The 26814-nt window shown below is 41.3% G+C and overlaps 1 protein-coding gene across 1 annotated transcript in view; it reads left to right on the top strand.

Moving 5' to 3' along the window:
- Nucleotides 1-26814, top strand: part of LOC124146965 (glutamate receptor-like) — a 117942-nt gene that overhangs the window by 49002 nt on the left and 42126 nt on the right. The window contains exons 5-7 of the mRNA XM_046517547.2: nt 1434-1487; nt 11226-11387; nt 13759-13962. Coding sequence (XP_046373503.1) covers nt 1434-1487; nt 11226-11387; nt 13759-13962 — 420 coding nt within the window. The remainder of the gene's footprint in view (nt 1-1433; nt 1488-11225; nt 11388-13758; nt 13963-26814) is intronic.

Here is a 26814-nt window from a genome sequence, read left to right on the forward strand (position 1 = left end):
TTTTGATTTTAAAGTTTCAGGAACGCAGCGCTGGTGAACTGTATTGGAAATTTATCCATGTAATCAATACCCGAATTGTATAATTCTTCGAAAGAACATTGCTGTAATAGTTTCCGAAATCGATGTTTGTTTCGACAGTTTTCGTCAGTTACTTATTTTTATCCTGCAACTATTTCGCCTTTTCCATAAGCAAAAAAATCCCTTTAAAATGTAACCGTATTTAACCCCTTTCAGTTGTAATGTTACCTTTTTTATACCCAGAAAGAAGCCAGGGTTTTGAAAGCAGTGATGTGAAACTATGACAGTGAACTAAATAGGAAAATCTACTTGAGTTGCCTTTGGACTTACATGTCATTGAAGATATTACCTGTTATCTTCCTCTGTTTGTTTCATACAAAGGGTGCAACAAAACATTTTAAATACCATTACTATTTCTGTGAATATGTTGAATAACAAATGATGCACGATGCTGATACCCTTTTAATATAAATTCATGGTAATTTATATAATCAAACCAATCCGATAAACATGGTATTACGATCCGATAAATATGCAAATTATGTCGTCTTGCAGGAACTACTTTTAATCAGTTCCATACTTCAATGCATCTCCTATTTGCACTGCAAGCTGTTGTCCAACACTTAATACAGGCTATCCTGTGTGTGAGTGCTTATGTAAACACATAGCTGTAAATCTATTGGCACTATATAATATCCAGGCCATTGACCTCGGGCAAGTTATTCATACCTGGTTTCTAAAGTTATTTTCTGGAAGATGAATTTTTAACGTAACCCTTACACTACGTTATCGCAAACATAAACCGTATATCTCAACTTGAAGATTGTGAAATATAGTACTTTGAAAGAAAATGTGATTAAAAATTAATGATTGTGTCTATTTAACATTTTGTTATGATAAATGACGTTATCCGGAAGCTGTCATGTGTCTTCCCGAAATAGTTAGAAGTGAAGGTCAAGGTTAATCAAGTACCATTGCCAAAATGACAAGATAAGCAAGTCCGGCTTTATTCAATTATAGCTGGATGTTGGGGAACAGTCTGCCCGTTCGAGTATTAAATGTCGATTCTTTCAATACACTCTAACCTTCAAACACCATTCTATTGATTTTCATGTACGCCAAACTATTATGAAAATTTAACGCCACTTACATAAGTTCACCTTCTTTTAAGTGAAAGAGCAAAGATGGCTTTTCATGGATCAGTTTACTCAATCCATTAGTGTTATAAATCTTGCATCGGTCTGATTTTTTTCACACGGTGCTCCTGTTTACATACTCTTCTTCACTGTGGTTCTGACAGATTTACAGGTTCCTTGGTGTTTATACTACGTTCAAAAGTGACCGATAAGGTTTTGATTGATCAGGTCTACGCTGTGAGTATACAGAAGCAACCACTGAACGCTCTTTTGTTGCAGATTCCTGAAGTGGGGATGAATAGAAATGGCTACAATTATCTCCTTGGCACGCTGGTGAGTATGACTTATTTGGCGCACTGAAATTCCATCAACAACCTTATAGATTAAGGCGTCAGGATCTCCTATATTTTAGAACCATTCCCAAGATAAAAGACCAGCCCTGACTGTAAGCCCATTATAGCAAACCTGCCTCCCTTTGGCAAAAGGAGATAATGCATCTTCTATGAAATATTAAAAAAGTGTCATACAGTAATAAGGATTTCGGAACTGACGCCGAAAGTCTTCGAGCATATTTCAGATGGATGAAAAACCTGTCTAAGTTAGCTTAAAAACATAGACTTATAAATTGATATAAGATCCTTTTACTCTGGTAGATTATGGATGTGAAAAAGAACCGCTATAACCCTTTAAAGCAAAGTCTGGTAAGATGCAATTGATATATTCCAGAGATGTTTATGGTTGTTTTTATATACCATATCAATGGAAATAGTCATTTGTGAAACTGCAGTCAGTTTGAGTCTGTTGTCTAGTGCCGCACTCAGTAATATATGCCATCAATAAGACGGATTGATGATTGATGTGATGAGCAAAGTTTCACTCCGTCGGGGCACGATGGTACTCAATCAACCAAGTCATCGAGACTGACCATCCAAATACGACAAGCATTGGTTTGCTGTTGACCAATTCTTATCTGGCATCCTTACACTCCTTTCTACTCATAGGGGGGGGGGGGGGCAGTCGTCTAAGGCGCCGCGATTCGCTGTGCAGAATTGCGTCACCTGGGCACCCCAGAAATCTATGCTATGAATGTGGGTTCGAATCCCGGTTCCCCTGGTTATGTTTCTAGGTTTGTCAGCACCGTACCCGTGCTCGCGGGTTTCACCGAAGTGGTAGACGTCTGAAACCTGCATCACTTCGGGCTTACCTCCCACATTAAGCTGACACGCCGTGATGTAACTGTAATACTGTTAAAAGCGGCGTTTAACCCAACTCACTCACTCATCTACTCATATAGGCCAAAGGATGTTTGATGTCAAGGAGGTGAGTGGAATAACACAACCCAAGTATGGAGTAAGAATAAATGTATAAGATAAAAATACTAATAAATAAGTTGACAATTTTTATACTCACCCCCGTTCACTACGTTCACACCCACAGCATGGCCTGTTCTATCGCCCTTCACGCACTTCACAAACTGCACTCAATTTACACACATCACAAGCACTGTTCTAGTTTCCACGCTTTGAGGGACAAGGCGACCCAGATGTTTTTGACGCCGCAAATCACCATGCAAAACTACGTCCTTGTTTATATCAGGATACGCGGGTCGTGACACCGAATCACAGAGTCTCCTCGGTTGTGGTCGCGTTAGGCTGGGCCTACCCTCTTCGCTTAAGCTGACAAGCACTGATAAAAAAACCACACATTCACAACGACGTTAAATGCTTCGCATTGTTTGCCTACAGTCCATTTGCGAAAAAACGAAACCAATGAATTGCTATAAAACTCATATGTTTACGCACGTAAATGAAAGAAGAAACTCTAAGTTTTTCCATGACGAAAATCATTAAAACAATTGCAAGTCGTATTCTGTTTGTATTTTCTGACGAAACACATTTGCTTTTCTTTTCAAATTAAATGCTCATATTGAAATACAGACACCTTAATCGATTAAAGACATGTTCTGTAACAATTCCACAGCAGTTATTTGACAACTCTTTCAATTCCTCCATCTGCTTCGTATGTAATAGGATTCAGCCCTTGCTGTATCTGCAATAACATCCGGTGTTTTTACTCCAACCCTTCATCAGGTGTCCGTTGTATCTGGGCCTTAGATCAAAAGGAAATTCTTGTACGTAGATATTTACAAAAAGTGCATCGAAGATCGGAATTAATAATGATATACATGTTTGTTTGTTGTTTAACGCCGCACTCAGCAATATTCAAGCTATATGACGGCGGTCTGTAAATAATCGAGTCTGGACCAGACAATCCAGTGATTGACATCATGAGAATCGATCAACGCAATTGGGATCGATGACATTCATCAACCAAGTCAGCGAGCCTGGCCACCCGATCCCATTAGTCGCCTTTTACGACAAGCATAGACGCCTTTTACGCCTTTCCATGGGCTGCTGAAGACCTATTCTACCCCGGATCTTCACGGGTCAGCTCCTCTTTGAGTTGGTTAAATGTAAGCGGCTTGTTAAACAATTCATTGCGAGCTGCGTGACATAACATGAGGAATGAGGGTGTTTTACCTCGTGATAAAGTACAAGAGTATAAAGAACATTTTGACCTGGAGCTCTCCATGCAACCTGCTGCATTTGAGGTCTGTCATTATTCCAATTACTCTCCTCCATAATTGAGGATGGCCATGCAATCTCCTTCCAATCATCTGCTTGAAGGCAAACGATGTTTTTGAACGTTCATGTTTCAACACATAATTGTGTCGCTATTCCAAAGAAGAAATAGTCTTGAGTTATTGTCATTGTCATATCACAGTCCCTATCAGTCACAGTCATAGTCAAAGTTGCAGCCATAGTCATATTCGTAGTCAAAGTAATAGCCATTGTCACATCCAAAGTCACAGTTACAGCCATTGTCACATCCAAAGTCACAGTTATAGCCATTGTCACATCCAAAGTCACAGTTACAGCCTTTGTCACATCCAAAGTCAAAGACAGCCACTGTCACATCCAAAGTCAAAGTTACAGCCATTGTCACATCCAAAGTCAAAGTGTCAGTCACATTCATAGTCATAGGTACGGCCATCGTCAAATCCAGTCATATCCCATTTATGTTAGTAATATCACAGTCACAATAGTGGTCATAGTCACATTCATAGCCATGGTCAACGTCATACAAGACATAGTCTGTCATAGACATACGCACCGTCATATGTATATTCATAAATACAGTAACGGTGGTACTGGTAAGACTATGAAGAAAATGGCATGACGACTGCGCGAAGAACTGTTTTACAGCGGTAGATAAACCGAACAGAATGTGTGTTGTTCTATATTTATTCGCACATGTATGTTTTCGTGGGGTGATCCAAAATGGTATAATTATAATAACATCAACAGACCTTTAGTAAAACATAGATATCAAGCCGTGACCTGGATACCATTAAATATAAAGTCTACAACTGCTATTTAAAGAGTATGTACAATTCCGTCGTTGCATGTCGTGCGTGACAGCGTGACATGTGCTACTGGTACAGGGGGACGTGTTAGGGACGCCTGGTATCATTACTGATTTTCAGTGACCAATGTCATGCAATTGCCATCACTATTTTGCACCTAAAGCCTTATGTTATCTGTTTCGGTAGGTATTCAAGCAGGTTGTTCGCTAGCATTGACAAGATGTGACGTTAAACTTTAACTCAGTCACTCACTCTAGCATTGCCATTTTGAAAACTGTTGGTCACAAAGTGTGGCTGGCAGATGGAACCTCGTCGTATCCTGAGGGCGTCAGTCAATGTATTCTCCAGACTCGATCGTGTGCATTGGTTCAACGCAACGTTTGTCCATATTCAGCATGTGCTGGCCGGGGACAGCGGAAATGGGCTTCACACGATGTATCGGTGTTTGGAACGAGCCAGGACCTTTTTAAAGATAGTCATCGAATCATTGATAACGACTTGAAGACACAGTGTAACACGTGGCCTAAATACGTACATTTGGAGTTTCCCTTTCTACACACGTCAGCAGTTCGATTGAAAATATCTCAATATACTCCAGCAAGCATTGTACATGCACGCTGTGTGTTTTTTCACTCTGTTATCTACATCGAAGCCGTTCGATGAAGTGAGTGTTCGATGGCTTCTTTTCGCAACTAACCTACCGATACCGGTAATACTGCTGAATGGAAATTCACAGACAAGACCAAATAAGAAAATTAGAACATGATCCCTTCTATGCAGTAAAGTAATACTACACTATTTAAAGGACACGCTAATTTGAACAACGGTTTTTAGGCCTAGGAAGACTCACAAACACCATGGTGTTTTAATCCAAGACAACGAGAGGACTTTATTCGCACTGCCATTAAACTCCGCCGTGCAAGGAAGAAATAAGACCGGTGATTGATCACCATCAGATACTAAACAGAAAATGATTTGTTAAAAAGTGACAGAAGAAGATCGATTAGTTGAACACGCGAGGAACTGGTGTTTAAGGTACAACCTCTAAACTAACTAATTGGCTATCATCTATCTTTCATTTTAAAGAGTGTTTAACACTACGTCAGCAATTTCGCAGACATTAGTTGTGGTCTTTGGTGAATATATTCATCCGAATGCGACAAAAAATAGATTAATAAAGTTTACAACCTCGGGTTCTCGCGAACGTGTAGGATGAGGTTGTGTTAGAGTTTCCAATCCGACATAACATTGCTGCAGAAGCAGTGTCAAGACTGATCTGATCTTATGGATGTATTGCAGCTGAACGTCGTATTTATCACATTTTTATTTCACCAGATACTGTTAAAGGTTGCAGGTATTTCTTTACAGAAACATTTTCATGTAACGTCTCACCAAAGTGACATCAATAGTTTCTGGAGCTAGCGTGACCTTTTCGATCTGTCGCCAAATAAAACTTTTCCATCGTCCTTTCTGTATTGAGTGAGGAATGAATATTTGTCAAAGAGTGAGTCACTGAATTTTGAGACGTTTAACACTTTACTGAATCCCAAGGGTTATGGTTTCCGACAAACCAAGTATCACATTCATGTTTGAATTTTAGAATTTAAACTAACGCTCATTAATCCTGGTATACCCGAGGGACGCAACACTGTACAACTTATTGTGGAATTTAGAAGATTTGGCCACTCGTGATTCCTATATGAAAACAATTTGATATGAATGATTGCAACATTTACAGCAATACACAGATTTTGTTGGTCAGCAACTTGATAGTTATAATTACAGAAATGTAATGGAAGGTCTAAGCTATTAAAGAAACTCGAACAGTTAACTTACATACATTCGTAGCATAATTATATTTCCAAACGTATTAAAAAAACATGGTCTTAAGGTTTCCTTCAGAAGTTGTTAATCTGATGTCTTGCCATACCCTGCAAACACGACTTTTTCTCTCCAATATTGTATGCAAAAACCGGTTGATAAGTCAGAAAAAAGATCGGATTCCTTCTTGGAAAATTTTCGAAACCAACTGGGAAATCACAAAAGCATGGATTGTCTCGTGGAACAAATACGCAAAAACATTGTACATCATGTGTTGTATTCCACATGGACATGACAAAAAAAAGGCAAATGTTTTTTCCCTACTTATAATGACCTTTACAAACTTCGTAAAACATTTCAATACAAAACTCAATTACACATAAATATTTAATAGAAATAAAAGAAATAAAAATGATCTATCAGATAAGAGGTTCTGAATCATCGGGACTGCTGCCATCCTTCTGTCTTGAAAGATATGACTTACATGGACGTGCCATGCAGTGTTCTTTCTTACTTAATTTGACAATGGTATGTTCATGTTTTCTCACAGTTTGAGATCGGCTTATTGTCTGAAAAAATCGCAGAAAACCTTCACGTGATTTCCTCTTAAGATGCATGTGTGGACTGGCCTGCATATTTTACAGTCGATGATAACAAAGTAATCGATTCATTAATGTTTCGAGGAATGCATTTCCGGTATGTCGTCATACGAGTATTATCGACAAGGACAGATACCTATTCATCCTCTTTTACTTTGAAATATGCAACTTGACGTATATAGTGTGTCCACAATTATAATTGTAGTTTTCAGGCAATGATAACCATTGCATTATAAGCAGGCTAGTATTGAGATAACTGAACTTCATCATCATCATCATGAACAACAACAACATCGGCAAATTATTATTATTTACAGATTATAATAAAACATGCAGCAAAGAGGGTTTGGGGGATCCTGGCACAGTCAGGCTGATTAGGCTCATCAGATCAGAGCCCTTTTCCCCTCTGCACGCCGCCCAGACATCGGATGGGACTACCTAGAAGTGCTGCCGAGTCGAACCCTCCGAGAACTTTTCGGAGAATGTGAAGACTCCTCAACACTGCATTACCCAGATTGTCAGAAGGGCTGTATTCCTGGCAGCAAACCCGGGTACTCTCCCATTGTCAGTCAACAGATTTGGGAGGTACCAAACCTAAGGCACCGAGAACAATGGGGAATCGAACAACTTGGAGCTTGGGATGCAAGCGTGATATGTTGTTGGACAACGTCATTAAATTCCTTGCATAATCTACATTTCATATTTACATTTTGATGCAAAATCACACATTGGCGGTTTCGATAAGGAAGTGACTGATCCTGAGCAGCAAACACGAAGCCTTCTGTTTTCAGGCAAGCTGACTTCATCCAAGCAAAACGCGATGCAGTTGTCGTTCAGATTGCCTCTCCTTGAACAATTGAGTCTGTGCCCATTTGATATGGCACTTCGTTTGTTTGTTAGTCATATCTTTACCGTCCAGCAGTACAGAACCATCAACAAAATCAGCATTGACATTGGACTATGTCCCACACCCTTGGCTCGTTTAAGAAAACTGTTTAATGCCTTGTTTTCATCATGTGTGCAAAAGTGCACAAAACAGTCCTATAATGAAGAGCCTCCACATAAATCAAACCACGCCCTCCCATTATAAGTGGAAAATATAAGCGATTGACGGAAGAGCGAGGTTGGTGGGACCTGTGTGAGGGTGTCAATGCCCTGACTTTCTTGTTTCGTCCAATCAACATTGGTTTGTTGTTGAACGCTGCACTCAGCAAAATTCAAGACCAGACAATCCAGTGATAGCAATTGATTTCATGAGCATCGATCCAAGCAATTGGGATCGATGACATGCATCAACCAAGTCAGTGAGCGTGACCACCCGATCCCGTTTATTCGACAAGCATAGTCGCCTTTTGCGACAAGCATGGGTTGCTGAAGACCAATTCTACCCCGGATCTTCACGGGTCTGTCCAATCAAACACTAACGAATAACGAAAGGACGGGAACAGCATAACTATTTGTGGCTTTGACTTTATTGAGAGCGTTTAGCTCTGAACTCCATTTGTATTCTGATTGAAGTTTGATATGGGCATTCTGGTGTTTGTGTGAAACCTGCATCCCCAAGTACGTGTAGGCCTGACTTTTCATGAGGTTAAACGATTTAGTGACAAATAGAAATGCAAAGGACTGCAGAAATCTCTCTGAAATATTCCTCTTATAATAGAAATGGTTTCCGAAGTTACCACCTGCCCTTGCGAATACATCTCAAGTTGAATTGACCAGCAATTCATTAAAGACTTGTCGAGTTGAGTAAAACAAGTAGTCGCTCGGGGAAGTCAATACATTTCATTGACCTCAAAATCCATTTCTGAAGTACAGAATCATAAGCTTTCCTGTACTCTTTCCATCACAGTGAGATGTTACGGTGGTACGTTTTGGCCTCTTCGGGGATTCTTTTCTCAACCAGGAATTGATCCTTACGACCCCGACATCCCTGTCTAGCTTCTTCCTGATCCATGTAACGTAAAGCCATTGAAATGGCAGTGTGATGACACAAAATCTGTACATCACCCTGTAAATATTTTATATTGTGTTTTCAGACAAGTAATAGGGGGGAAGTTTTGGTCAAAACACCTTTCATTGGGAGAAATATTGTTTGACATTTGCATAACCATGGCGGAACATCCCCTGAATTTAAACAGTGAAGTAATGGTGTTTGAATACAAGGAAACCGTTTCCAATACCGGTGTCGACTACCATCAGGACCTGACGTCGTATACGATTTGCACGTTTTAATTACATTTTGTAGTCAATCAGATGTAATGAACCCTTTTTCATGTACAACATCATTGTAATCCTCTACCCATTGTTCCACGAGGTTGCAGTTGCCCGGTATTGGTCCATGGTAGGACTGTCGCATTTAATTGTTCTGTAAAACTGTTTATTTTCTTTCATGAATTTTTTTTCTTGTCCCACTTTCTTTTTCTTCCTGTCCAAACCGTTCACATGGCTTTCAAAGAATATAGAATTTGATTTAGAATTTTCTCTTTGTTTTTGTGTGTATTTTTTGTATTTTGTTTTCAATCTGATTGTTGCCGTTTTGACATTGATTACCCAAAGGAACGCAATTTCAAGCAAACTTCTATTTCCTGTTAGTTTTATTTGGAACCGGTTTTTATTTTGATGCTTGTGTTTATGATCCTTTTCTTGTTCGTTGTCTTTTATGACTCAAGTTGATTCTGTGGACATGATTGGTTTAATTGTTTAATTTACCGTTTCTCAATCGGTAAATCACGGTTTTGATTATAGAATGACATAAACAAAATATACAACGGATTATCAGAAAAATCATTGACAGAAATGGGGTCGGAATCAGGAGAAAACTCAAAATCTTCAAGGCCATTTTGTGAGCCCGTGTGTGGATGATCAGTCTGGTAATCTTAGGAGAATAAACTTTCATTTACAATTTCGGGTCTGCTTCTATTGGTACTGAGGGTTCATGCAAAGACGCCTGACGAGTGTTGACAGTTAGCTCACCAGGATTACGGCGCATGTATAATTTTAGTCGCCGGAACTGGTCACGGATGTTTTGATCTGTCAGGCATGTATAAATTGGCACGGCGTTGTTCCAATGCTGCTTCAACAATTTGCCATTTACTCGTTGTGTTTGTGGTCACCATGTTGTTTTCGCACACTCAGTAAGTCTGGACTTCAGTTTTGGCGTCCAAGATATTCATGGGAAGGTCCTGTGCCTGCCCCTGGGACAGTTCCCATCTCCAGTTTGGTTGGGATATATACCGAAGGGAGACTTATATTACTGGGCTGCGGAAAGTTTCGGGGGTTAGCCCAAACTGAGTGATGTACGTTTGGTTCAGGGGAATAAATCCTCCCCACATCGGTCAACGACGAAGAGGCGTACATCATCAGGTCCTATTATTATTATTATTATTATTATTATTATTATTATTATTATTATCATTATTGACTCCCTCCGTGGAACAGTGGATAGAGCGTCTGTTCGGAGAGAAGAAGGTCGTTGGTTCCATCCCAAGCGGCGCCATACCAAAATACGTTTAAAAATGTTACTTGTTGTTAGCCTGCCTGGCGCTCGGCATTAAGAGACAGTTTACTGTGTGGGGTGTTCATGTTATCTCAGTGGGTGAGCACTATAAAATCGGATTTAGTCCGGACGAGTACAATCACACACACACACACACACACACACACACACACACACACACACACGTGCATGAACGTCGCTATATAATGCACCTCACCTATTAATCTTCCTCTTATATCGACGACACATTAATATATTAAAGAAGCTATTTCATGTGCTACAGACACAACTAAGATAGTACATATAAAATAACGTAGAAAGCTGCTAAACCCCAACTCAGTTTCATAATTTCACCACTTGAATCACACAATAACCCTGTATCACTGTTTCATCAATGATACCGGCCTGGTGTGTACTTAAATGATGGAGACTCTGTGACAAGCATTTCTGAAAGCATAATAACGGTTCGTCCACAGAGTTCACATAGTCATATTCATAGGAAAAAGAATGCCATTTGTTCTTAAAATATTGACATTAGTAATACCGATTCCAGTAATTCATTACGGCTTGTGTCTTGGGGCGTGCGGGACATTTTGATAACATGCTATCAACATTACAATAACATGAAAACCCTGAAAATCCTCTTAAGAGATTTGCATCTTGCCAACGGAGGACCGACAACCTATCATTTGTCCTTTATAAAATCATTCCCCGTTATTTTTCAGGATATTCTCAATTTCAATCTCACACGATTTCGTCACGGGGGTGTCAACATTACCGGATTCCAGCTAGTTAACCACAACTCAAGGACTGTCAAAAGCTTTCTCGGAGGATGGAGAAACCTGTCTTCAACAGTATGGCCGGGGGCAGGGAAGGATTTTGTTCAGGTACTTTGCACAAGATTAAGTGAATGACAAATAGCCCTGTTGCTCCTTGCTAATTCTTTTTCCTGGCTCCTTGAGAGCGGTTGGTGTTGAGAAGTGGATGTGCATTCGACAGTTATTCTGTCCGAGTTCAAATCCCAAAGAACCTTGCTTTCTTCTTTGGTGATATTGTTGCGAAATTAAGTCATTAGTCATTAGTAAAAAACCCAGATATATTTACTATTTACAAATGGGAAACCTTTCAAAACATTTACGTGTTACGAATTAACTGGAAATAATATATATAGATAACATGTTATAGGTTTGTTTACCTGTGCAACAACGTTTCGACTTTGAATCAGATCCTTATTAAGTTTCCTTATAAAAACGTTATGACGCCAAGACATCAAGGGTTGTCTAGTTACTGTTTTTTTGCAAATTATCGTATGTAGACTTATGAAAACATATTCCGTTAAAATAAATAAACTGAATCTACATGTGTATTTCGAATATGTTATTTTATCAAAATCCGGCTTCGGTTTGCTTCCATAGTAAATAATTGACACCAATGTCGAGATTTGTGTATCTTTAGGTACTTATCCGACAAAATTGGGTTTTTAAACGTGAATTAAATTTATGTAGTATGAGTGAGTGTGAGTTTAGTTTGACGCTGCTTTGGTCAGTATTTCAATTCCATCATGGGGGCACGGGTGGCCCTGTCGTCTAAGGCGCCGCGATTCGCTGTGCAGAGTTGCGTCCCTTGGGCACGCCAGAAACCTATGATCGTGGGTTCGAATCCGGGTTCGCACCGATTATGTTTCTAGATTTGTCAGCACAATACCCGGGCTCGTGGGTTTCACCAAAGTGGTAAACGTCTGAGACCTGCATCACTTCGGGCTTTCCTCCCACATTAAGCTGACACGCCGTGATATAACTAGAATAATGTTAAAAGCGGCGTTAAACCCAACTCACTCACTCACTCACTCAATTACATAAGGGCATGCCAGCTTAATGGGTGAGGAAAACCTGAAGTTATGAAGGTGTGTGATATAAAAACACGATCACGAGTGTGGTGCTGGCAAACCTAGAAACACCTTATGACGAATGTTGATGTGGACAAGCATACATGTACGTATAAGCACAATCGTGATGATTTATCGGGTTACAGACGGGAGATCAGTCACGCTTCTTATTGCTCATGCCCTTTTAGAACGTGATTTGTATGCTGGACGTATCAGATCTATCAACAGAGATTGAATAGATGAAATCAGCAATATGAGCTCTTGTGAAGGAAATATTGTCTGTGATGACGGTGGACACCATGTTGTCATCTGATGCGTTTCCATTTCTTCATATGAAACGATGCTTCATAAATCACTCAATAGTAACTTTTAGACGTTTACCACTTTGGTGAAACCGACGAGCACGGGTGTTGTGCGGAGAAACAATCAGGGTCAACCGTAATTCGAATCCACGATCATGTACAGCGTTCTTGTACCATGGGTCGTAACACTGCACAACAACTTGCGGCTTCTTAATCGACTGTGTCCCCGGTGCCCACCACATATATGAAGGCTACAAATTATGATGTAGGATAAGTTGTACGTGTATATATGTCTGGAAATTCATTACCTTTGTCGATCGTAGTAAGCCGTAAGTCTATGTTAAAGTATTAGGGGAGACGTATAGCTGCGATCGCTTTGTGAAACCGGCCCAAGAAAGGTTATTCGTGAACTAAGAACGTGCCTGTGTTTTCTCTTCTTGTTGAAGAAAACAGGTTATGTGCCATTGGTAAATAGCTGGAAATGCATTGTCCCATCACTCTGAATGATAAATATTTCAAATCATGGGAAGACATTGATTTATGCATTGCCTGGAGTCATGAAGTCATCTTGTATATGATTAACGACTACAGAAGAAAAACGGTGAAAATTATTCCCCAATTCCGTTCAATATGCCTTGACTTTATTTTCCAATTCTTGAAACATAAATCATTTATATCACTAGTTTGTCTTGAAATTAAACATCTCACCAAGAAATTAAACCAGGAATGGCTATAAAGCTGACTATTTATATAAGGAGGGTCAGGGTAGCTGAAAGGTCAGAGTTGTGGCTGGTATATTCGTCGGTTCGAATCCCACATTCGCCCCCACACAATGTACTTGGTCTGTCAGTGTTGACCATGTTCATGGGTTTCACCAAAATCGAAACAAACATAAACGCCTTCTCCCATTTGGACTTTCTTCTTACATTTAGCCGTGGTTGAACATCACTCAACCCACTCACTTTGAAGTGTTTATAGCCCGGTAACACATCTTCATTACTGATTTTTTGTAATACCGGCCCATGTAATGATTCAATATAAATTTAGTCAAAATGACAATGATCTCCACAGGTAGATGCAGCACTGTCTGTCGATGTAGTGGAAGCATTGTATCAGGCTCTCCGGGATATGATTCGACGGAACACGGATGTGTTTAATTTTACGTTCAGGAGACGTACAGTGTACAATTACAACAAAACCAGGGGAATACCATGTGACGAAAGACCTGTGATTCCATGGATGCACGGGAGTGATATATACGACTCTCTTCAACGGGTGAGTGTTATACTTTGATTCTTTTTTTTATACTTTGTTTGATCCCACACTCTAATATTTCAGCAATAAGTTGGCAGCCTATGGACAATCGAGTCTGGAGCAGACAAAATTCGTGATTGATATTGTGAGCAACAATCGATGTCGGGGTACGATGACATACAGCCAAGTCATCGAGCAAGGGCACTCGATCCATTCGTACGACACGCGTATGACCCTGGTGATTCTAACCCAGAATCACAAGGATTTAGTTTGTATGTCAAGTAGTGTATGATGTCGGGGCGATGCGAAAGCCGAGTCGGTAAGGCGTTAGCTCGTCGCACTGTAAACCAAGTTTCAATTCCCCACATAGGTTAAGCACACGATTAAATGGTTATACTACAACGCAAAAGTTTGTTGTCGTGACCTGCAGTAAAATTGCGAATGCTCCGCGGATATTCCGCGAGTAATTTGCAAATTATTCGCGAATAATCCGCGGTATGCGGACGTTCCTGTTAATCAAGCTAGGAATGGATCGATGTTTTCGATGGTCCAGGTGATTTCGAGTTAAGAGGTTGTAAGTGTCTTCACTGGGCACAGATGCGCACAGGTGTATGTTAAACAAAGGCATATAAATAATAAAGTGGCCATTTGTACGGTTTTACGTTCGAACGTATGCCATGTACATTTGTATGTATATGTATGTATATTTGTTTCAGTTGTATCTTCTTCACAAAACAATATGACTTGTATGCATCCGTGATCAAAAATATGTTTCCCGTCATACAACTGTCAGTGAAAAAGAGGAGAAATGCCCTTTGAAGTGACTGATGTGAAACATACATATCCGTGCAGCATAATCTTTTACAAGATCGCAGACATACTTTTTGTCATTTGTCATTTCATTCCTACATTTCTGGCACTGATAGAATCCAGCTAATATGACAGGCGTTTGTTTTTACATTCCCGAAGAGCCTGTGAAGTCTCCAAGCTGAAATGATGGGCGAGCTGAAATAGCATGTAGGTTAAAACAAATTTACTTATATAGCGACGTGCCGGGTGTATAGTAATACTACTCAGATACCATGCCGCAGTTCAACATTGATACCCCACTCAGACTCAGTATACTGACTCCGAGCCGACCGCTCTTTGTTTAAGCCCTTTGTGTTAATGCCGAGCGCCAGGGTAACAACAAGTACCATCTTTTACGTATGTCGCGGTCGGGGATCGAACCCCGGACCTTCCGCTCTCCGGGCGGAATCTCTACCCACTATACCACGGAGGCGGTCAAATTAAGTTGTAATAACGTATTATGAACCATCCATTGACAATACGTTATCTGTTGCACACCGTTTCAGTCGAACAAGCGTTAAAGTATTAACGTATGACGGGGTCTAACGTTCATTTTATTAAACTTATCATAGCTGAAAATGTAAATAACAGTTCCGGAAAACAAAATTATATGTGCCCTGTAGTAGGTTTTTAAGAAATATAATACCCGTTCAATAGGACGGTCAACGAACCAAACTCACTCGTTTACAATACGTTTGTCCTGACCGCAAATGTGTGTTTCAAAAGATATAAGTATAACTGACCTCTTGACCATTTCACCCTCACGAACGAGATTGGCGTGCAGTGTGGCGCATGTTATAGTGTTAATACAGCGCTCATCCGGGCGTAAGTTGACGCCTACAGCTGTCAGCGACATACAGCTGCCTCCATGGGTTGTTGCATTATAAATATAGCGCTTAGTTCAAATTGGTCAAACCATCGAGACAAGTCGATTGTTTAAGGGGGCCTCGCAGTCGGGATTGGCTCCAGTGTCCACACTTCCCAGCTCATTTCTGTGTAAATCCGATCCAATGAAATATTCAGCAAAACCAATTTCCTGGGGTTTCTAGTTTCTTTGAAATAAACTCCAGCGAACACACTGCCTCTATACTTAGCTCCATTTGACTCGTCTGAACAGGATTAATCAGATCTTGTACTTTGAAGAAAATATTCTGCAATTAACGCTTACATGGTCTGACAGCATTCATTTTGTAATACCATTTAACATCGAATAAAGCAGTTTGGATCACGCTGGTCCGATGATGACATGGTTACGTAAAGGGATTCGTTGAGGCATTGCCAGACATGGTATAGACATTATAAATTTTAAAACTGACGGTAAAGACTAGACGTTGAGTAAGCAGGGATGTACAATATGATCATTGATATGTTATATGAACATCTCCATCACGTTTCCCAAACACGGTTCGCCGTGAATGGTATTGACGGTTTACACATTCATTAACAGAAGTGGGGAAATGGTGACCCCAGATCTCCCATACAGTAGGAGGTCAGGGTTTATGGTGTTCATTGTTCACTGAATAATATAGTTGCTGATCAAGCTACTTTGTTAATCAATAGAAGGCGTAGAAGTTGGTGGGATGAAGTGAAATGAGGTTATAACGTCGCGTTCAAGATTATTTCACTTATATAGCGACGTGCATGCACGTGTGTGTGTGTGTGTGTGTGTGTGTGTGGTTGCTTGTAATATTTCGGACTAATGCCGATTTATAGTGCTAGCCGACTGAGATACCATGCCGCGGTTTTAATAAAAATACCCCACTCAGACACATTATACTGATTCCGAGCCGACCAGTCCTAATGCCGACAACGAGTAACAACGAGTACCATCTAAACAAGTACCATATTTTGGTATGACGCGGCCGGGGTTCGAAGCCCGGACCTTCCGCCTTCCGGAAGATCTAGATCTACCACTGGACCACGGAGGCGGTCACGTAGAAGTAAGAAATACAGGTTAGCTGTACTTGATTATAACATAACATTGACACAAGATTTCTTGAATATTTGTGTATTCAAATTCTTAAATTCAAATGTTACAGAGTATGTGTTAGTTTGGAGAAATTGCATATTTCAGACACTTGAAATTTCGTTTGCACAAACCTACATACAAATCACGAAACAACAGTGAAACCTTTCCCCGAACACCTGCTAATCGATAGTGGTTCATAACACATGGTGAAGATATTTTCTTGATCATACAATGCTCCCTGCTCTTGGTCCGGGTTAGATTCCCCACATGAGTATAATGTGTGAAGTATAGTCTGGGGTCTCCTTACGTGGTATTGCTAGAATAGTGCCATGAGCAGCGATGATTAATACTCACTCACCCAGTCTATGTATCTATCTATCTATCTATCTATCTATCTATTTATCCATCCATCCATCCATCCATCCATCCATCCATCCTTCCATCCTTCCATCCATCCATCCATCCATCCATCCATCCATCTATCTATCTATCTATCTATATGTGTTTGTATTTATGTATATACTCACTCACCCAGTGTCTGTGTCTCATATACCGAAACGCCTCGACCTCAGAGAAACGATGTTCTGATCTTCAATAATGGGCCTGACGGCATTTTTTGGACTACGAGGAAACGAGGCTTAGCTAAATAATTTGGCAGTGTTTCGGCGGCCGTTTCAACTTTTGTAATTTTGGGGTCAAGTGTATACTTTCTTTTGTCCGTCAGTTTACGTAAACTGTAATGTATGCATATGTTGCTTGTCTCGCTGATGTTTTTGATAAAGCTCTATTCTGTACATGCCTATATATGGTATCTCATACATGTAAGAGTACGACGAAATAAAATATGTATCAACATTTCCGGATAAGCCATTAGCCTCAATTAAATTTAACAATAGAGGGACATACACTGCAAACCATCTGCTTAGACTCACAAGCTTTCTCAACAGCATGGGAAAAAGACACATTACGGGACTATGACATTTAAGAAACATTACTCCAAAGAGATCTAAACTGCTACCTAAATGTCACTTTGTTGCTGTGAAGTGCACTTTTATTTTTTCATGACCTTAAATGCAGGCAACCAACAAAGGACTTATTTCATTTCATTCCATTGCCGTTAAAACCTCATGATGCGTATATCCAGTGATATTAGGCTCATTTGCAAGTTCCGATCATAGTAAAGTCTTTAATGCGTGGATATAACGACAGCAGAATTTTGGTGCGTTAAACAGAACATCAAGAGCAGTAGAAGAAAATGATAAATTGTTTGCTTCATTTGAAAATGTTAAACGGTGGATACAGGCCTCTAATGAGCAATGCTATGCCTTCATCAATTGGTTTTCTGCTCATTAGGGTAGTAGCCAATCGAAACCAAAATCATCCTTCCCTTCCAACTCGCACCCCTGACGCACTTATCCTCCAACTCACGCAAGTCGTAAACACTACATTCCAATAACCACTCCCAACACGGAAAGCCGAGACACCTAACAATCACCCCAACAAATATTCCCCTCACTGACCACAGTCACCACAAACACACATGTCACACACTCACCACAGTCACCCCAAACACACATGCCCCACACTCACCACAATCACCCCAAACACACATGCCCCGTACTTCCAAACAATCACCTCCAGCACACATGTCCCTCACTCACCACAGTCATCCCAAACACACATGCCCCACACTCACCAAAGTCACCCCAAACACACGTGCCCCGTACTTCCAAACAATCACCTCCAGCACACATGTCCCTCACTCACCACAGTCATCCCAAACACACATGCCCCACACTCACCACAGTCACCCCAAACACACATGCCCCACACTCACCAGTCACCCCAAACACACATGCCCCGTACTTCCAAACAATCACCTCCAGCACACATGTCCCTCACTCACCACAGTCATCCCAAACACACATGCCCCACACTCACCACAGTCACCCCAAACACACATGCCCCAAACTCACCACAGTCACCCCAAACACACATGCCCCGTACTTCCAAACAATCACCCCTCAGCACACATGTCCCTCACTCACCACAGTCACCCCAAACACACATGTCCCTCACTCACCACAGTCATCCCAAACACACATGTCCCTCACTTACCACAGTCACCCCAAACACACATGTCCCTCACTCACCACAGTCACCCCAGCCCACATGTCCCTCACTCACCACAGTCACCCCAAACACACATGTCACACTCACCACAGTCAACCCAAACACACATGCCCCTCACTCACCAAAGTCACCATAAACACACATGTCACACTCACCACAGTCACCCCAAACACACATGTCCCTCACTCACCACAGTCACCCCAAACACACATGTCACACTCACCATAGTCACCCCAAAAACACATGTCCCTCACTCATCAAAGTCACCATAAACACACATGTCCCTCACTCACCACAGTCACCCCAAACACACATGTCTATCACTCACCACAGTCACCCCAAACACACATGTCCCTTACTCACCACAGTCACCCCAAACACACATGTCCCTCATTCACCACAGTCACCCCAGCCCACATGTCCCTCACTCACCACAGTCAACCCAAACACACATGTCCCTCATTCACCACAGTCACCATCAACACAAATGTCCCTCACTCACCACAGTCAATCCAAACACACATATTCCTCACTGACCACAGTCACCCCAAACACACATGTCCCTCACTCACCAAAGTCACCCCAAACACACATGTCACACTCACCACAGTCACCCCAAACACGCGTCACACACTCACCACAGGCACCCCAAACACACATGTCACACACTCACCACAGGCATCCCAAACACACAGGTCACACACTCACCACAGTCACCCCAAACACACATGTCACACACTCACCACAGTCACCCCAAACACACATGTCACACACTCACCACAGGCACCCCAAACACACATGTCACACACTCACCACAGTCACCCCAAACACACATGTCACACACTCACCACAGTCACCCCAAACACACATGTCCCTCACTGACCACAGTCACCCAAAACACACATGTCACACTCACCACAGTCACCCCAAAAACACATGCCCCTCACTCACCACAGTCACCCCAAACACACATGCCCCTCACTCACCACAGTCACCCCAAACACACATGTCACACACTCACCACAGTCACCCCAAACACACATGTCACACACTCACCACAGGCACCCCAAACACACATGTCACACACTCACCACAGTTACCCCAAACACACATGTCACACACTCACCACAGTCACCCCAAACACACATGTCCCTCACTGACCACAGTCACCCCAAACACACATGTCACACTCACCACAGTCACCCCAAACACACATGCACCTCACTCACCACAGTCACCCCAAACACACATACCCCATACTTCCAAACAATCACCTCCAGCACACATGTCCCTCACTCACCACAGTCATCCCAAACACACATGCCCCACACTCACCACAGTCACCCCAAACACACGTGCCCCGTACTTCCAAACAATCACCTCCAGCACACATGTCCCTCACTCACCACAGTCACCCCAAACACACGTGCCCCGTACTTCCAAACAATCACCTCCAGCACACATGTCACACACTCACCACAGTTACCCCAAACACACATGTCACACACTCACCACAGTCACCCCAAACACACATGTCCCTCACTTACCACAGTCACCCCAAACACACATGTCCCTCACTCACCACAGTCACCCCAGCCCACATGTCCCTCACTCACCACAGTCACCCCAAACACACATGTCACACTCACCACAGTCAACCCAAACACACATGCCCCTCACTCACCAAAGTCACCATAAACACACATGTCACACTCACCACAGTCACCCCAAACACACATGTCCCTCACTCACCACAGTCACCCCAAACACACATGTCACACTCACCACAGTCACCCCAAACACACATGTCCCTCACTCACCAAAGTCACCATAAACACACATGTCCCTCACTCACCACAGTCACCCCAAACACACATGTCCCTCACTCACCACAGTCACCCCAAACACACATGTCCCTCATTCACCACAGTCACCCCAGCCCACATGTCCCTCACTCACCACAGTCAACCCAAACACACATGTCCCTCATTCACCACAGTCACCATAAACACACATGTCCCTCACTCACCACAGTCAATCCAAACACACATATTCCTCACTGACCACAGTCACCCCAAACACACATGTCCCTCACTCACCAAAGTCACCCCAAACACACATGTCACACTCACCACAGTCACCCCAAACACACGTCACACACTCACCACAGGCACCCCAAACACACATGTCACACACTCACCACAGGCACCCCAAACACACAGGTCACACACTCACCACAGTCACCCCAAACACACATGTCACACACTCACCACAGTCACCCAAAACACACATGTCACACACTCACCACAGGCACCCCAAACACACAGGTCACACACTCACCACAGTCACCCCAAACACACATGTCACACACTCACCACAGTCACCCCAAACACACATGTCCCTCACTGACCACAGTCACCCCAAACACACATGTCACACTCACCAAAGTCACCCCAAACACACATGCCCCTCACTCACCACAGTCACCCCAAACACACATACCCCTCACTCACCACAGTCACCCCAAACACACATGTCACACACTCACCACAGTCACCCCAAACACACATGTCACACACTCACCACAGTCACCCCAAACACACAGGTCACACACTCACCACAGTCACCCCAAACACACATGTCCCACACTCACCACAGTCACCCCAAACACACGTGCCCCTCACTCACCACAGTCACCCCAAACACGAATACCCCTCACTCCCAAACAATCACCCCCAGCCCACATGCCCGTCACTCCCAGCAATCACCCCCAACAAACATATCCCTCACTCCCAACAATCTCCCCCAACAAACATACCCCTCACTCCCAACAATCACCCCCAACAAACACACCCCTCACTCCCAACAATCACCCAAAGCACACATACCCCTCACCCTTAACAATAATCCCCAAACACACATACCCCTCGCCCTTTACAATAATCCCCAAACACACATATACAACGTCGCTCCTAATTGTCATGAAGAAGTTGTTCATCCATATGTCTTATCCTTACTCACACATAGCCTCACAACCAATACAAGTGGTTTCTTACACACCTGTGGGTGAGAAACCCACCTGAGATAAAACTGGTATCAAACATATGTGTGAGATCGAATTCCAGGCCCATGATCAGCCACTCCATGGTGATGACCTGAGGTCAGATTATGACGGACTACTTTCCTTATCGTAAATCATTGATAAGTAACTCGTACTTCAGTCGAATATTCACCTTCGTTATGTTGAACTTATACTTTTAGAGTATAAACCCCTGGATGCCACAGGGACAAATATAATCTCCCTCCAACTTAGGAGTCCAATAAAATTACACCACGCATACTAATGCACTTCACAGTTTTGAATTCTGTAGGAAATTCCTGTTCTGTGATATCATCCACTGACATTTCAGGCAAACTATAATCATTGAAAATGACCTCAGAAAATTCGGTACATCGGACATCTCGCCATTTTTATACTAAATCACCATTCACGGCGTTACTAGTATTTACCGTATGTTTAGAAACGAAATATATGATATTTACTCGCAGAAGTGAATTTCAAAATTAGCATATTAGTGACCACGGGTTTCTCATCAAATCACCAATGATAATTCTGAAACGTCGCCGATAAGCCTAGAATCGTTTAGAATGTTTTGCAAAATGCGCAAACACGAACGCAATATTGCATAGTGTTTACAAAATCACGTTTCACGAATGCCGGTTATGAGACGCCTCTAATTATAAGATCACGAATCTTTTAAACTCAGCTGCGATACACACATCCCTGAATTCCTCATACATTTAGAATCAAATGAAAAACGATCTTTGTCACCAATATATTATCTCGATGAAATCAAGCGAAATAAATTAGGAGGGGAAACTAACGCTGTGCTCTGAAAACTGTACGTGTTTGAAATGGAAACAAAGCAAGATTCCTATTTTACAATGTGAAACATTTTCTCCAAATGTCAGATATCCATTCCTCTAATTGTTGCATACATTGGCTCATGACATCACGCGTTTTCATGTTGAATAGTCAAAGGAAGAGCACGAATTATGGCATTAAAAATATATACATAACAATGATCAGGTAATATTACCTTTTAATATTTCTGTAATGAGGTACAAAATAATATTTCTCATGTGAATATATTTCTTAAATACACAAAAAGACATGGTATTTATCCTCTTCAAAATAAAGGTCATATTCTTTACATATATTTACATGTGTATGAGGTATATTTAACAATGACCATTCACGGATAATGTTGACTGGACAGTTGTGAAGAGATATTCGAAATTTACACAATGCTCTAACTAATTGTTTGTCTCAGAGTACAGTTATATATAATTCACGTTGCAGAAGAGATTGTATATCAGCAAAAAGACTCCTAACTGTGGTACCTTGATTGGAAATAGATATCTCTTAGGGGTCTTCTAAATGCAGACAAAAACATGTTCTTATCACCAACATCTTCGAATAACCACACATACGTTAAACCGCTTCAAGTTATATTTGTCTAACATAAAATGCCCAATTGTCTTTTCCATAATCATCTAAGACTTTAAGCATAACATTAGTTTGGAAGGGTATCGAATTGCATTCATACGCAAAAGCGTAATCCAGTACTGTATTACCCTTATTTGCCTATATATAAACACACAATGACGTCCAGTTTCACCAAGAATAGCTTTCGTTGCTGCAAATTTACCACACGAAGAAAACGTTTAAAATAACAAGTTCGTATATGTTTAATTGTATCATGATACATCATATTATTTACCAACATCAACAAGCTCTACCCTATACTAAGATGCCAAGTTGATAGGGAAGAAAAGGGATTTCGAATTTAGTTGTATCGGAATAAATACACTTTGGTGAGCCGGATAACAAAATGCATTCACGGCATGTAGTCTATTTAGGTTACACAATTTTTGATACAGTCAACTACGGGTACAACAATGTCGATGTTCTCTCGATGAGATTAGAGAACCCTTCATTATTATTCGGTATAACTTTTATCGAAATCGTTTCATTACGTTTTATATTTATATATTTCTTAGGATCGTTTTTTCCCGATTCCTTAATTCTCATTTATTATTTACGACTGTTCATTATATTTGATCATTCGTTATATCCTATTATCCGTCATAACCGTGGTCTATATTTTCACTTGACGTATTTGAATGTAGGTTAATAGGCTGTTTTATGGCATCACGTTTACACATAGTTCAGAGTGCTGAACAAAAGTCTCTTCTGTATGCATTATATAATTGTTCAGTGTCTTCGATCAGGTGACAGAACTGTCCCAGAGTAATTGGATCAGCCTTGTTCCAGCAATGTGACCCGCTGGGAAGTCATTAACTGAATCCACTGTGTGTCGTAATGATGTTCTCTGTAGGCGGTGAGCAGCCATCAGAGGAAATACGACCACACCACCATATATGTATACACCATGCTCGTACGATGTATCTAATTTCGTTACAACCACATCTCACGTGAGGGTGATGTAAAACGTTATTGCTATAAAACTGGCGAAGTTTGGCTCAAATATACACCAGAACTGTAAAGACGCTATCCCTTCGCCTTCGTACAGGAATTTGTTCACGAAAAATAATAGCTTCACTGCATGGTCAGTTATCGTGACCATTGAGCCTAGACTGGAGTGGTGACAGATGGACTTTGGTCTCAGGGAAATAATTTGCCCCGTTTGCACCACATAATTTCCTCTGGGAAATTCGTCGTACCAGCACGTGTCTCGTCGCACAGAGCCTGTTCATCCTGACGAAGAATTAGGTTGTGGCCAAATGTTACAAGACGCGCAGGTGTAAGCTCAAGGAAATAATCTGGCTGCTTTTGCTTCAGTGTGGAAATGGCGTCTATGTAGCAAATCATGCTGTAAAAGAACATGCTAAACGTCGAAAATTATTCCATTAATTACTAGGTGTTTTTTCGTTAACTTTGTATTTTCGACGTTTTATTCCCAGTTGGTTTTCGTTTATGTTGTGGTTTAAACACGAAATCGCTTTTACGTTTTTATTTGGTATCTTCGACGTTTTCGGCTCATGTTATTTTTAAGCCATGTACTGTACTTATTTTCTGGCTACATATTGTACTGGTTTATTGGTTTGATATGTAAGTGTTGAACATAATTTTGAATTGCATGACACGGATGAATAAGAAACGATAAATATGATACAAAACTAACCAAGTAAGTTCAATTTAGGTAAGATGCACTAGAAGCGATACATATGATGAACAACAATCCAGTCAGTTCAATGTAGTTGAGATGCACTTGAATCGACACATATCATCAACATCAACCCAGTTATTTGAAGCTCGCTGACTCGGTTGATGCATGTCATCGATCCCAATTACGTGGATCGATGCTCATGATATTACTCACTGGATTGCCTGGTCCAGACTCGATTATTTTAAAGACCGCCGTCATATAGCTGTAATATGGCTGAGTGCGGCGCAAAACAACAAACCAACCAACATGTGAGTTGAATGTAGATGGGAATAAAGTCTGATGCATAAGAAGCGACACATACGATGAACAACAACCAAATTAGTTCAATCTAGTTGAGACACATAAGATGAACACCAACACAGATAGTTCAATCTAGTTGAGACACATATGATTAACATCAACCCAGATAGTTCAATCTAGTTGAGACACATATCACCAACCCCAACCCAGATAGTTCAATCTAGTTTAGACACATATCACCAACCCCAACCCAGATAGTTCAACCTAGTTGAGACACATATGATCAACATCAACCCAGATAGTTCAATCTAGTTCAGACACATATGATCAACACAAACCCAGATAGTTCAATGTAGTTGAGACACATATGATCAACACCAACCCAGATAGTTCAATCTAGTTGAGACACATATGATCAACACAAACCCAGATAGTTCAATCTAGTTCAGACACATATGATCAACACAAACCCAGATAGTTCAATCTAGTCGAGACACATATGATCACCACCAACCCAGATAGTTCAATCTAGTTGAGACACATATGATCAACGCCAACCCAGATAGTTCAACCTAGTTTGAGACACATATGATCATTGCCAACCCAGATAGTTCAACCTAGTTGAGACACATATCACTAACCCCAACCCAGATAGTTCAATCTAGTTGAGACACATATGATCAACGCCAACCAAGATAGTTCAATCTAGTTGAGACACATATGATCACCACCAACCCAGATAGTTCAATCTAGTTCAGACACATATGATCAACACCAACCCAGATAGTTCAATCTACTTCAGACACATATGATCAACACCAACCCAGATAGTTCAATCTAGTTGAGACACATATAATCAAACCCAACCAAGATGGTTCAATCTAGTTGAGACACATATGATCAACGCCAACCCAGATAGTTCAATCTAGTTGAGACACATATGATCACCACCAACCCAGATAGTTCAATCTAGTTCAGACACATATGATCAACACCAACCCAGATAGTTCAATCTAGTTGAGACACATATAATCAACCCCAACCCAGATAGTTCAATCTAGTCGAGACACATATGATCACCACCAACCTAGATAGTTCAATCTTGTTGAGACACATATGATCACCACCAACCCAGATAGTTCATTCTAGTTGAGACACATATGATCAACACAAACACAGATAGTTCAATGTAGTTGAGACACATATGATCACCACCAACCCAGATAGTTCAATCTAGTTGAGACACATATGATCACCACCAACCCAGATAGTTCAATCTAGTTGAGACACATATGATCAACACCAACCCAGATAGTTCAATCTAGTTGAGACACATATGATCAACACCATCCCAGATAGTTCAATCTAGTTGAGACACATATGATCACCACCAACCCAGATAGTTCAATCTAGTTGAGACACATATCA

This window comes from Haliotis rufescens, unplaced genomic scaffold (assembly GCF_023055435.1).
Source record: "Haliotis rufescens isolate VD_foot unplaced genomic scaffold, xgHalRufe1.0.p SCAF_7, whole genome shotgun sequence".
In the NCBI taxonomy this organism is placed as follows: Eukaryota; Metazoa; Mollusca; class Gastropoda; order Lepetellida; family Haliotidae; genus Haliotis; species Haliotis rufescens.